The sequence below is a fragment of the Peromyscus leucopus genome, chromosome 5, assembly GCF_004664715.2.
Source record: "Peromyscus leucopus breed LL Stock chromosome 5, UCI_PerLeu_2.1, whole genome shotgun sequence".
Classification (NCBI taxonomy): domain Eukaryota; kingdom Metazoa; phylum Chordata; class Mammalia; order Rodentia; family Cricetidae; genus Peromyscus; species Peromyscus leucopus.
Window position 1 is genome coordinate 1,921,808 of NC_051067.1, and position 12,133 is coordinate 1,933,940.

At 45.1% G+C, this 12,133-nt stretch overlaps 1 protein-coding gene across 4 annotated transcripts in view; it reads right to left on the reverse strand.

Moving 5' to 3' along the window:
• Positions 1 to 12,133, reverse strand: part of LOC114708433 (aminopeptidase O (putative)) — a 311,317-nt gene that overhangs the window by 61,813 nt on the left and 237,371 nt on the right. For 3 of the 4 annotated variants that reach the window (XM_037205654.1, XM_037205655.1, XM_037205653.1), the window contains exons 12-13: positions 6,824 to 6,892; positions 6,642 to 6,716 (exon numbers count right to left, since the gene is read on the reverse strand). In XM_037205654.1, the coding sequence (XP_037061549.1) occupies positions 6,642 to 6,716; positions 6,824 to 6,892 (144 nt within the window). Of the gene's footprint in view, positions 1 to 6,641; positions 6,717 to 6,823; positions 6,893 to 12,133 lie in introns of those variants that run through there. The other variant, XR_005091530.1, reaches the window with a different exon arrangement.

Sequence of the window (12,133 nt, forward strand, 5' to 3'; positions counted from 1 at the left end):
ATGTGCCACTGAGAGCAAAGGTACACACCTCTGGCCCGCCGAGAGTGACCGAAAGTGGGGTGTGTGGGACCGCAAATGTGAACGAGGAACGGCTTGGTCACAGCTTCACACAAACTTACTTGGAAGTAAAAGGATATTTCAAATCACATGATAAACAGTGGGGGAAGAGAAATGGTGTCTAATTTCCTTCTTGCTCACATCACAGAATCAATACGAAAGCAGAAAGAAGGGTGTTTATGAAAGGTAACTGGGGGACCAAACCAGACATTGCCCCCAATCCCCCCTCAAAAAAATGACAAAACCAATTCACCAATTTATACAAAAACAAAACAAGCTTTTATCACTTTGGGTACATGGGTCAAACTGGCCATTTAAATATCAAGACTCTCAGAGGAAAACAAAAGCCATGTGACAAACCCAAGGGCCAATATCAGGTCCAGTCTTCCTGCCTCCAAGCCCTCTTTCTAGAAGATACCAAAGAACCACCTCCAGGAAAGCCAGGAAATCTTGACCAGTATATTTTTCATGGATTCTATCAGTAAAGAACAAAATAAGTAGCACAGTTTAACAAGATGGTAAAAATTTCTTGTTTCACTCCCCCGCTCTTCCCCAGACAGGGTTTCTCTGTGTAGTTTCGGCTGTCATGGAACTCACTCTGTAGCCCAGGCTGGCCTCGAAGTCAGAGATTCACCTGTCTCTGACTCCCGAGTAAAGGTGTGCACCACCACTGCCCGACTAGATAACAGTTGTTTAAAAAGTTGCAGCATCAAAGTATGATTGTAAAAGTACATACCACTTGTGGGCTTTATCATCTAATCGGTTACACACAAACACTCATGGAGCCATGTGTGGTTTTCTCTGACTGCTAGGGATTCAAGGATGAAAATATGTCAGGTTCACACTGGCTGGCTTCTGGGCTGAATACATTCAAGTGTCCGCCTGCTCTAACACATAATTAATGGAAACGATGACAGGTCCTAACCCAAGGTGACACCAGTAGGTGCTACTAAAAATAACACATCTTAGTAGTGCCATATGAGCCCAGGCACAAAACAGCAGCTCATTAAAATGCCTAAGATTAGAATGACTGCCAATGAAAGCATTCTGTCACAGGAATGAAATTAATGCTGCCTATAAAAGTAACTAAAAAGCCACAAAAATGTTCCTCTCCCACCTCCCTTTTCCAGCCCAAGTCTTATGTTTTATATGAAAATAGCTTTCATCTTTCTCGGTGTGGAAGACTTGGTGGTGGCTGGCATCAAACACACTAAAATCAACACAAGTGTAATTATCTGCACTCTTTCAAGTGTTTTCAAATACATGCTGGTGGAGATTTTCTTAATTTAGAAATGTACGCTTTGTGCTGGTGGTCGAGGACTAGGAAGACTTTAAGATGCAGCCCAAACATTATTTTCTACAGCCATCGTTTGACTTGCTCACACCGCACCTACTGACACAGAGTCCAACAGTGCGCACTGTCTTAGTGTCATGCTGCTGGTTGTGACAGGCTTTGATGGGACACTTGCATCAGCTGCTGCATGCGAAGCACTCAGAGTTGCGCTTGCCGCATGGCAAGTGTTAGCTATTGATGAGTTAATGGTTCCATTCAGAGAGTCTCTGAATAAGCGCATGAGGATGAGTGGGTGACTGTGTGCTACATATAAGTGTTGAGGCCAGGCTGGCCATTGTTTTAATTTTCCTGTTACACCACGTTAAAGCTGGCAAGGATTTTATGATACACAGATTCGTCAGAATCTTTTTCTGGTTTTAAATTGCAGATTCTTAAAAAGAATAATCTATGGGACAGATGAGAATTTAATAGTATAAAATTATACAAATCAAACTGTCTTTCTTAGGTTACAAAAATATATTTTATCAGCAATTTTCTCTTGGTTCAGCTTAAAGTAAGCAAAAATGTCAAGAATCTTGCATAATCTGATCTGACTTGAAACCTGGATATAGAATATTCAACAACGTATTTGTTAAGGATTTATAAGAACTAAAAGGGTAGGAAGAGGTGCAGAAACAAGACCCAGGTACATGGGAGTTCCTCAGTCTCTCTGCAGCATGATGCAATGCGCACAAACACACCTCTCTGCTTGATTTCTTCCTAACAACTTCTCCTAAACCACTCTGCCGCCCATCACTCTCCTAAGTCCTTATCCAAAGGCACAGGAGACGCATGGGACACAAGTCACTCACTGAGGAGGTGCAGAAGGGCGGGCTGGTGATTCATTAGAACTCATAAAGCTTTTCTATGGAAATTAAGAATCAATGAAGCTATTGTATGAGACCATGACTCTGCAAGTGTAGACTAGTTATGGATTCTCACAGAGCAACAGTCCTCTCAGAAAGAGGCACAGGCACCGAGCCTACGGAATTCCAGGGGAGCTGCCGAAACCCACCAGGCTTCTGGATACAGGGAGTGGCTACCGGTTAGTGGGGATACTTGGTCGCATGCTCCAGGTTCGCACGGACTGGTTTACTGGTTTGAGCTTTGAGGGCTCCAAGTGGAGCCTAATAGGTATCACTGCCTCTGTGAGTCCAGGAAAAAGTAACTTAAAACAAACAAACAAACAGAAACAACTTAAATACTGGTTTCCAGAATTACAACAGAATATAACAGACTTTTGTCACAAAAGACACACAATGGTAAAACATTTAAAGCCTGAACCACCTACCTTTAAAACATCCTGAGTGTTCTCACGGCAGAACTGCAACCTAAGTGTGCAATGCACCTCAAAGGAGTAAAAGGTGTTGAACATGCAGACCTCCCTGGGTTTGCACAGATTTAAAAACCGTCGTGAATTACAGAGACTACTGGGGAGAGCATGGCCCGAGTCAAGCGTGAGACAAGAGCAGAGACGTGAAAGCGGAGCAAACACGCTCCCAGACGCCGGGGTTTATCAGAGAGCACTCAGAGCCGACAGGCAGCTGACGAAGCCCACTGGCCTCACGCTCTCCTGTTCAGTTGTTATTTTATACTCTGGACTTTTCACTCTAAGGTTCAGCAAACTGCAAGTTCCAAAGTTTTGTTTTCCAGGTTCTGACAGGAGTGAACGTGGGCTCCCAGTGATAGTTACAACTCACAAAGGCCAGCCCATCTCACCCGGGGCCGTCTGCTTCAGGCACACCAGACATGGAAGATGGCTTTCTGAGTCACCCCAGTGGCCAGAAAGCAAGCCTATGAATACTTCTGATTTTCGCATACACACCAAGGCTAGAAATGGAAACAGCAGGAGCCGTTTTCTGTAAGTTATCAGATGTACAGAAAACCAAGAAGGTGGAGTCTTTTGAGTCTAACAACAGAAATTTTCTTTAAGAAGAGCAATTTCACTACAAGTGCATTTTCTTTAAAATACACTATTTCATAAAGTACTGCTGTGTTGTATATTTTAATTTTTAGAATAATGAAGTTATCTAAACTTTATTGACATGTATATACCTTAAAATATCAGCCCTTACTTTCTAATGATGATACACAATTTGTGTTTAATCTTCGAGTTAAAAGTTAATGTGTTCTTCTAAAGCCAATAGATCATATAGCAAAAGTTATTATTTTTTTTTTCTTTTCTTTTTTTGGCTTTTTCGAGACAGGGTTTCTCTGTGTAGCTTTGCGCCTTTCCTGGGACTCACTTGGTAGTCCAGGCTGGCCTCGAACTCACAGAGATCCACCTGGCTCTGCCTCCCGAGTGCTGGGATTAAAGGCGTGTGCCACCACCTAAAAGTTATTATTTTTTAACACACATACTTCTCACTATTGAAATCACAACTGTAACCAGTCCCACAGAGCTGGCCTGGGACTGTCCTCTGTGGGCCACTCATGTTCTTGCCTTTTGGTTGTAAAATTTATTCAAACTAAATAATATACATTTGAAACAACAGGAAAAAGAAGAAAATCGAGAGTGAATGGAGAAACACTCCAGGAGCCAGAGAGAGGAAACAGCCGCTGCCGTGGACAGAGCAATAAGGAGGGAGCTAGAGCAGCGTAGAAATGAACATCGAGGAACATCCCAAGAAGATGCAAAGGGGAAAAGGGTAGGTAAAGTCCTTAAAGATGGCTCTCTGGCAAGCAGGGACGGCCAGAAAGAGAAGCTCACAAGAGCCAGGGGGTGGGGTGGGCATTCTAATCGCTTACATGGTGGCACAGTCACTTAACTTACTCTGTCTCCGTGTTCACAGCCGAGTACAGACAGACTGTGCTCCTTTTCTGGCTGAAACTCTCAGCTCATTTCAAGTTGTGCCCACCATTTAGTGCCTGGGACAATTTCTTTAAGGGGGAAAAAAAATGTGTCCTGCAAGATGACATTCTTCCCACATATCTCCGAACCTGGCCTGCGGCCATGGCTGTTTTCCTTTCTCAAGACAGCCAGGAGGTCCTGTTTTTCACCAGGCAGTAAAAGCAGCATCCGCCTATGGAAGGAAAACATTCCAGGCCACTTAACCAAAGCTACTCAGATCTGGCCCACGGACCATTCAGCCAAATCTACCTAGTCCAGTCCAGTCCAGTCTAATCCAGGTCAACTCCTGAGAGAGACCTGAAGGTGGAGGACACTTGAGGAGGGAAAGATGGGAAGGAGACACCTGGTCAGCAAGAGCGGGCGAAGGAGCAGGCAGCGGCTGGGTCTAGAACACGGGCACCGGACCCCAAACCAGAGAAAGCAGACACACACACAGTGCTGAACAGAAAGGGCGCAGGAGTCAGCCTGCCTGTGGCCCAGCAGACATTTGAAATTTTGGTTTCATTTTTATTTTATTTTAAGACAGGGTCTCTAACATGGACCTGAATGTCCTGGAACTTTGTAGACCAGTCTCTGGCCTTGAACTCTCAAAGATATCCATAACTTTGCCTTTTGAGTGCTAGGATTTAAGGCATGAGTCACCAAGCCAGGCTCAGCAGACTTGTTTTTTGTTTTTTTAAATAAGTTATCAGAATCAACAGTGAGTGATCTACTGAGGTTCCCACCAGCAACAGGCTTAAGTCCTAGTACTAGACTTGGGTTGACCACTCACCTAGACTGCCACCTACACATATCCCCTAGATCCCATGCCTTTCAGATCCCATTCTAATGCTCTTGGGTCATAGATCTCACCGCTCACATGGCCCTTCAAAATACCTGCCTTGTCTCGTCAAGCACGGAACTTCTCCCTGGTGTAAGAGAAGAAAAGCCCTCCATGGCGCTGGCTGAACCTGGGAGAAAGAAGTGGGGACACCAACACAGACACACAGCCACCAAGAGCATCCAGTGTCCTCATACCCCTTGGAAGGAGGCCATCCAACCCACCTTCGAGCTCTTTAAAAAAGCCTCCCCACATTGTCTAGGAAGGAAAGTTAAAAGGCACATCTTCCAGCCCTCTAATAGGACACAGTGGAGGGCTGCCCGGGGAGGGCTGCTACTGTATTCGTAGGTGAATGCCTCAGTTCTCACCTTCCCAATTCTGAGAGGCAGTTACTGCTTCAGATTTCGGTAGAGGCGATACCAAGTACTCTATAATGGCTTCTCCTTTTTCCATGTGTGGCTGATCTTATTTTTTTGTTTAATAATTATACCTACAAACATCTGTTCAAGTGCTAGGCACAAAATAATGCTTTTCACTCTTTAGATATTTTATGATCTCATTCATTAGTAACAAACCTTTTAAAGCTACTTAAATTGTGAGAGTTCACCAACCATAACCTGCTATAATAGCATGCCAAGGTAAAACCCCAAATCCTTCTGTTTAGACAGTATTTTCTTTCCACTGTTCGACTGAGTTGACACACACGGCTCTATTTACGTGGCTGGGGTGGGGGACATTTCCCACACACTCTGGCCCCTTGCATGCCAGCAACAATATGCCCAGTTAGCTCTTTTGCCAGGGCTCCTCCAAGTGCCCCGAGTGCCCTTAAGTGCACTCTGAAGAGCCACATCTTCATTACTGCGAGTTTCATGCACGTTCTCGGACACCACGATGCCCATACTAAGGCAACACATCACAGAAGCTGGCAGCGTCGCTATCAGCGAGAATTTGGCTTCAGAACCCAGTGATTCATCATCCGTCCCGGCAGGCAGCACAACAACACACCGCTATTTTAGTCCCTCAGCGCTATCACCACCACCACCCCCCAACTGCAAAAGTAGATTTAAGCAAAGCTGCCAAAATCAAAACATGCCATTAACATTTGCCCCCTTTTCAGTAAGAAAAAGGGCTGATAGGCTACTCACCTGATTTCAAAATAATCAACCTCAGGCATTCACAAGGGCAAGCAGGGAGCAAGGTCTACAACTAACTACTAAAATTCTAAATTCAGGAGGATCAATTCACTTGCTGGGCAGAAAGGAAAATGGGTCCTGGCATCACTGAAGTTGCCCACTTCTCACACTGCCTGCGTGGGCTCCTGTACTGCTGCCTGTGGGGGTCTGCCTGGAAGAAGCTTCCGTTTCTCAGGGGCAGGGAGGGCTGCCGTGTAAGGAGCCCTCCACGGCCCCCGTCCGGGCGGGGGACACCACCGCTTATCTACTGATTTCCCTACCCGGGAAAGCTTCCTTGCTGTAAATTTAACACAAACTCCCCAAATGCTATTCTAGTAGCAGAGACTGCATCCCGGACACAAGGCAGCACACGGGAGCCCCTCCCAGCAGCGTCCTCAGGGCCCCTACCTTTTCAAAGGCCACTTCTTGCTTCCCTCGTTTGCGTTTTCGGGGTCTGCGGTTCACACGAATCCATTTCGCCACCTGAAGTCAAAATCCAACAGCGTTTCAGGAAGGCGGAGAGGCGCGGGCGGGCGCCCGTCTCACCTGGAGCACCCTGCACCGCCGCCGCCTCCGCCCGCCGCACTCACCTCCGAGCACACGCGTCCTGCCAGCCCTCTCGGTGCGCTGTCCTCGGCCTCGCGCTCCTCCCGCAGCGCCTGCGGGGAGAGCGAGTCAAGTTCACCCGAGCCCAGCGCCACGAGCGCGACACCTCAGCGGGCGGGCGGGCGGGCGGGCGCAGGCGGGGCGGGGCCTGCCTTAAAGGTGTAGGCTCCCAGGTCGGGGTGTTATTGTTCTCGGAAAGCACCCTCTGCCCGGGCCTGCGCCCCAAGAGCCTCTCCTCACCCACCCATCCACCCACCCACCCTCTCCCCGACACACACTTCCCGGTCTAGTCTGAGGCGCCCGCTGAGGGATGGAGGGACCCTGAGCCAGGGTTCCCAGGGGAAACGACTTTGCTGCTAGCACTTCCAAGGTGGCAGGTGAACTGGGGAGTCCCCTGTGCACGTCTAGCCTGGACCTGCGTAGCACGAGGGTGGAAGGGGGGCGGTCCCGTTCCAAGGCCAAGGACGGACTCGCCCCATTTTCCTCTTCTGCCGTGCCAGCCAGGCCCGAGGAAAGGCTGCCCTGCTGCCAGTGCTGGCTGACTCCGACCGCCCTTAACTTTATCGCATTTCTTTAAAGAAATTCTGTCGGCCCTCTTTATTGCTACTCCATCCTTCTTTCAAGATCAAAAGGTTTAGATCAAAGCCAAGATCAAACTCGGGACTTTAAATAGAAGCAACTTTGCCACAGAGTACTTTACACAAAGAGGAGCTGCTTAATGAGACATCAGAGTGGAAAACTTTATTGTACCCTCCATTCCCAAACACAGCCGGACCCTCATGTGGCCACTAAAGATGCTTATGTCCTAAAATAAACAACAGGCCTGCTCCAGTCGGGGATTCTTAGCGGTGTTTTTATTTCTAGAAACGCAAACCAAACCAAAACCTAACTCTAGAATGTAAGTAGATGCAGTCAGTTTTGTACCTCATTATCCAGGTACTAAAGTGCTAAGTGTCTCACACATATTTAGTGACTTTATATAAACTGTCCATCCATCACAACCAAGTTTATCCTGCTTTAAGAGGAAATCATAGAAATAGTTAATGCTTTTGGAAAGCCTCGAAGCACGCATACACATAAACATGTAAATCACCAACACTGCATTATGCAGATCTACTTAATTTTAAACAGAAAGAGGACTACTCAAGCTTCATGCTACTCATAATTCCAGAATCAATATATACTCACCCTGGCAGACACTGCCTTTATTCATTTATTCCCCTTGGGTGTTTACCACCCTTAGAAACACTAATACAAACAGCCCAATGCAAAGAGTTTATTAATGGGAAGAAAGATAACTATTACAAACTAAGTTTACATAGACATCTATGAGAACCTGGTAAAGCTGGATAGTATATAACAGCTTTTATTTCTGGCCTTACAATTTTCACATGTGAGATTGTTCTCAAACCTACAACCCCACAGAACCACAGGTAATGTCTTGGGAACACAGATCTGGAACTCGGCCTACACAGTCTTTTCCATGCCGGCACAGCACAAGGGGCAGGAGCACTCGGACTTAGGCTGAGTTTCCAAAGCTGGGGCCCAGTCTGCAGGCCTCCCAACCTGTTCCCTTGTCCACACTCCCTCCCATAGAGAAGCCACGAGTGTCTTTCCAAAGGAAATTGCAATTCCATCGCTTTGCTTTACTGAAAACACACTGCCTGCCTCTGGTTCTTACCTGAAGTATCCTGTCTGAAAGGTCCCTCCTTACTATCATGTTCAAGTCTAATATTCCCCAGGATCACCCTGCCTGTATTGGCTTCCTTCACTCTTTGTCACTGAGACCTCACTTTAGAGTTAAGTTTTTCAGATCTTCAGGAAGCATATTATCCTACAGTTACTATCGTTTATTTTTATTTATTTATTTATTTATTTATTTTATTATTATTATTATTTTTTTTTTTTTTTTGGTTTTTCGAGACAGGGTTTCTCTGCGTAGCTTTGTGCCTTTCCTGGAACTCGCTTTGGAGACCAGGCTGGCCTCGAATTCACAGAGATCCGCCTGCCTCTGCCTCCCGAGTGCTGGGATTAAAGGCGTGCGCCACCACTGCCCGGCTCTATCGTGTATTTTATAAAATGCAATTACATTCTACATTTCTATGTCTGAAGAGCCAGTGTTAAGATGCTGCAAAAAAAGCCCACATCCTACATTAGGCTCACTTAGTTTGGTACAATTTTTATAGCTATTTATTGTTAATTTATCATGTGGGTATGGGGGGGTGCACAAGCCATGCCATGTATGTGGAGGTCAGAGGTCAGAGGTCAGAGGACAACCTGTGCAAGTCTCTCCTATCTTGTGGGATATGGGGATAAAACTCAGGCTGTCAACCTTGCGGCCTTGGCAGCAATCACTGTCACCTACTAAGCCATCTTGCACTCTATTATTTATTTATTTTTATTATTAACTGATCAAATGTCTACCTCCCTAACCACACTTTAAGCTCCTGGAAGGGCAACATCCTGTTGTTTTTGTCCCTGATTTTTGTCTAGTCACTACAATACTGCCCAACACACAACAAATATTCAATGTTTTAAAAGTGAACAGGACCTGGCTGGCTCAGTGGATCAAGGCACTGGCTGCCAAGCCTGACAGCCTGAGTTCAGTCCCCAGGCCCCACGTGGTGGAAGAGAGAACCAACTCCTGAAGGTTTTCCTCTGACCTCCACACTCATTCCATGGCACCTGTGCCAACACACACTCACACACTAAGTAAGTAAATACATAAGTGTAATAAAATTTTATTGGAAGTAAATAGAAGTAGACAGGGACAAAGGAACACACGGCACACAGTTCAAGTGTGTGTGTGTGTGTGTGTGTGTGTGTGAAATCTTACAATTACTTCTCTAACTCCAATTTCTTTAACTGCTAGAATATCACCATTTGTAAAAAGCACAGAATTGTGCATTTAAATTTAAAAAAAGGAACACAATTCTAAATGACTTAAAAAAAAAAAAAAACAGAAAATGAAGGTCCCTATACACCAGCAATTCAAATTACATCTCAAAATGGTGTTTGGGGGCTGAACTTAACCCAGAATAAAAAGTGAAACACTAGAAAAATTAATGTTTTTAATTATTCAACACAACCTGAACACAGTTCTCTGTTGTTTACCTAAATCCCTCCTTGTTTATGAGTTGATACAAATGTCAGTAGGCTGAGGAGAAACTTTTAAAAATACTGAAATTTTGCAGTTGGGAATGGATAGTCTAGCGTCTTCCAGAGTGACAAAAGCACTTTCAAGCTATCCTTTAAAAATGAACCACTTTATGTCTGAATTATATCTTTTTAAATGTCTCAGCTAGTTGACAGGCACATTTGGAAAGGAAGTTTTTCAAAAAAAACTTTTTGTCAAAGCAGTTCATAACAGTCAAAGGCAATTTCAGAGCCCGAGGAAACGCTTTTGCTTTCAAACAAAAGCCCTGCTCAACGCAGAAACAGAGATTATCTTCAGAGAACGTCTTTTTTGGTTTTCTTTTTTAATCTTTTTTTTTTTTTTTTTTTTTAAAGTGGAAGAGGAAGTTATTCCTCCCACAGGAAAAGGCAGTGATGCCGATCTCTTATTGAGAGGGGTGGGTGCTCTCTTCCTGCTTCTATTTGGTGAATGAAGCACAGCACAGAGGAGTGAGGAAAGTCCACAGGAACCCCTGTAGGGCAAACGTGGGGAGCCCTTTAATTATTCCAACAGACAGAAAATTATGCTCCCCTGGGCAAAGCCAAGGGAGAACCATCTGCAGAGAGAAGCCAAGGACTTTGGCTCCCAAACAAGCTAAGGGCTCTGTTACTAACATACACAGGCCTGGTGGCCTGCGATTGTAATGTCATCACTGGAGAGGCCATGGCAGGACTGTGAGTTCTGGACCAGCCTGAGCAACAAACAAACAAACAAACAAACAAACAAACAGAACAAAACAACAGGTACCCATGGGGTCTGGAACTAGAGTTACCTTTAGAGTAAGCAGCAGGAACAAGTCAGGATTAAGAGCAGACTGACAAAATGTTACAGCTTTAAATTTTGCATGAATGTAACACACCTTATGCACTGTTTTCTCTGAGTTTAGAAGAACTGTATATGGCTTATATGTTATTGTCTGTTTCATCAGCGTTAGGATGAAGGCCCTAGTTTCTTTCTGAGGGCGATTTTAGCTCTGCTAGGTGAATGTAATTCCACAGCATAATTTTCAGAAGAGAAGCGTGGCTCATACCAGATGGCCCACTATGGGCTCTGCTCCCTGCCTAAACTTATATTTTCCTGTCTGTAAGTGCAGCCCTGAACTCATCAGTGTCACCCAGAACCCTATGCAGAGCTCAACCAAGTGGACAATGTATAAGATACTGTCCATCTCCTTTTCCCCTCTTATGCTTTTAGTACTGAGGACTGAGCCTCGGCATCATGTATCCGAAGCAAGGACTCCACTACTGGGCTGTACTCTCTGCCCCAAGCAGGCCACCTAATGATCCTCTCTGATATGGTAACTAACAGTGTTGCTACTAAAACAAACAAACAAACAAACAAACAATAGATCATACCTACAGCATGCACACACACATACTTCCCAGATATTCCTGGACTATTGGTGCTTAAACTCCCGAGGGACATGACAATTCATTCTTAGGTTCAGCCAGATCTCTACAAAGCTGGTACTGGACTTCATCTTCCTGTGCTCCAGGAATAGCCTCTTACCATGCAGGTCTGGTGAAATGCCATCGACCTTTATGGAGGGACAGCGAGATAAAAGGCCTCATAAGTTCATCGCTGTGTTTACCCGTAAGAGGGCTATTACATGCCATTTTTACCTCTCTCTGGTATCAGTGGCAGAAATGGTCAGACTAGGCTCCGGGTTTGTTTTCATCACTGTCGATTATGAATCTTCCAAAATCTTGGGAGCTTTGGGGACCCTTCCTAGCCAGCATAGGAACCTCAGGGACAGTTTGCTGAATATTGGCTATGCTCCTCACTCATCTTCCTGCCAAGTTCTGCTGTGCTTATCTGCTTTGGAAGCTGCCTTAACTCCATTTTGGGCAGGAGAAGTATTAACAAATAAAGTATTGGGATTTTATTTTTCCCCTTTAATTTCCATTTCTCCTTGAATTGCTGCAAAAATGCCATATTTCCAACATTTCTCTCCATTAACACAGCACTTGGAAGTTATGTGTAAAGCTAAGGCCATATGATGATGACTACATTCTTTACAAAGGCCAAAGAAAATGTTAGGAAACACCACCAGTAAAGGTAATGATAGGTATGCAGCACACAGGTGTCACAAAAATGCTGATGGACCCAATGTCTTATC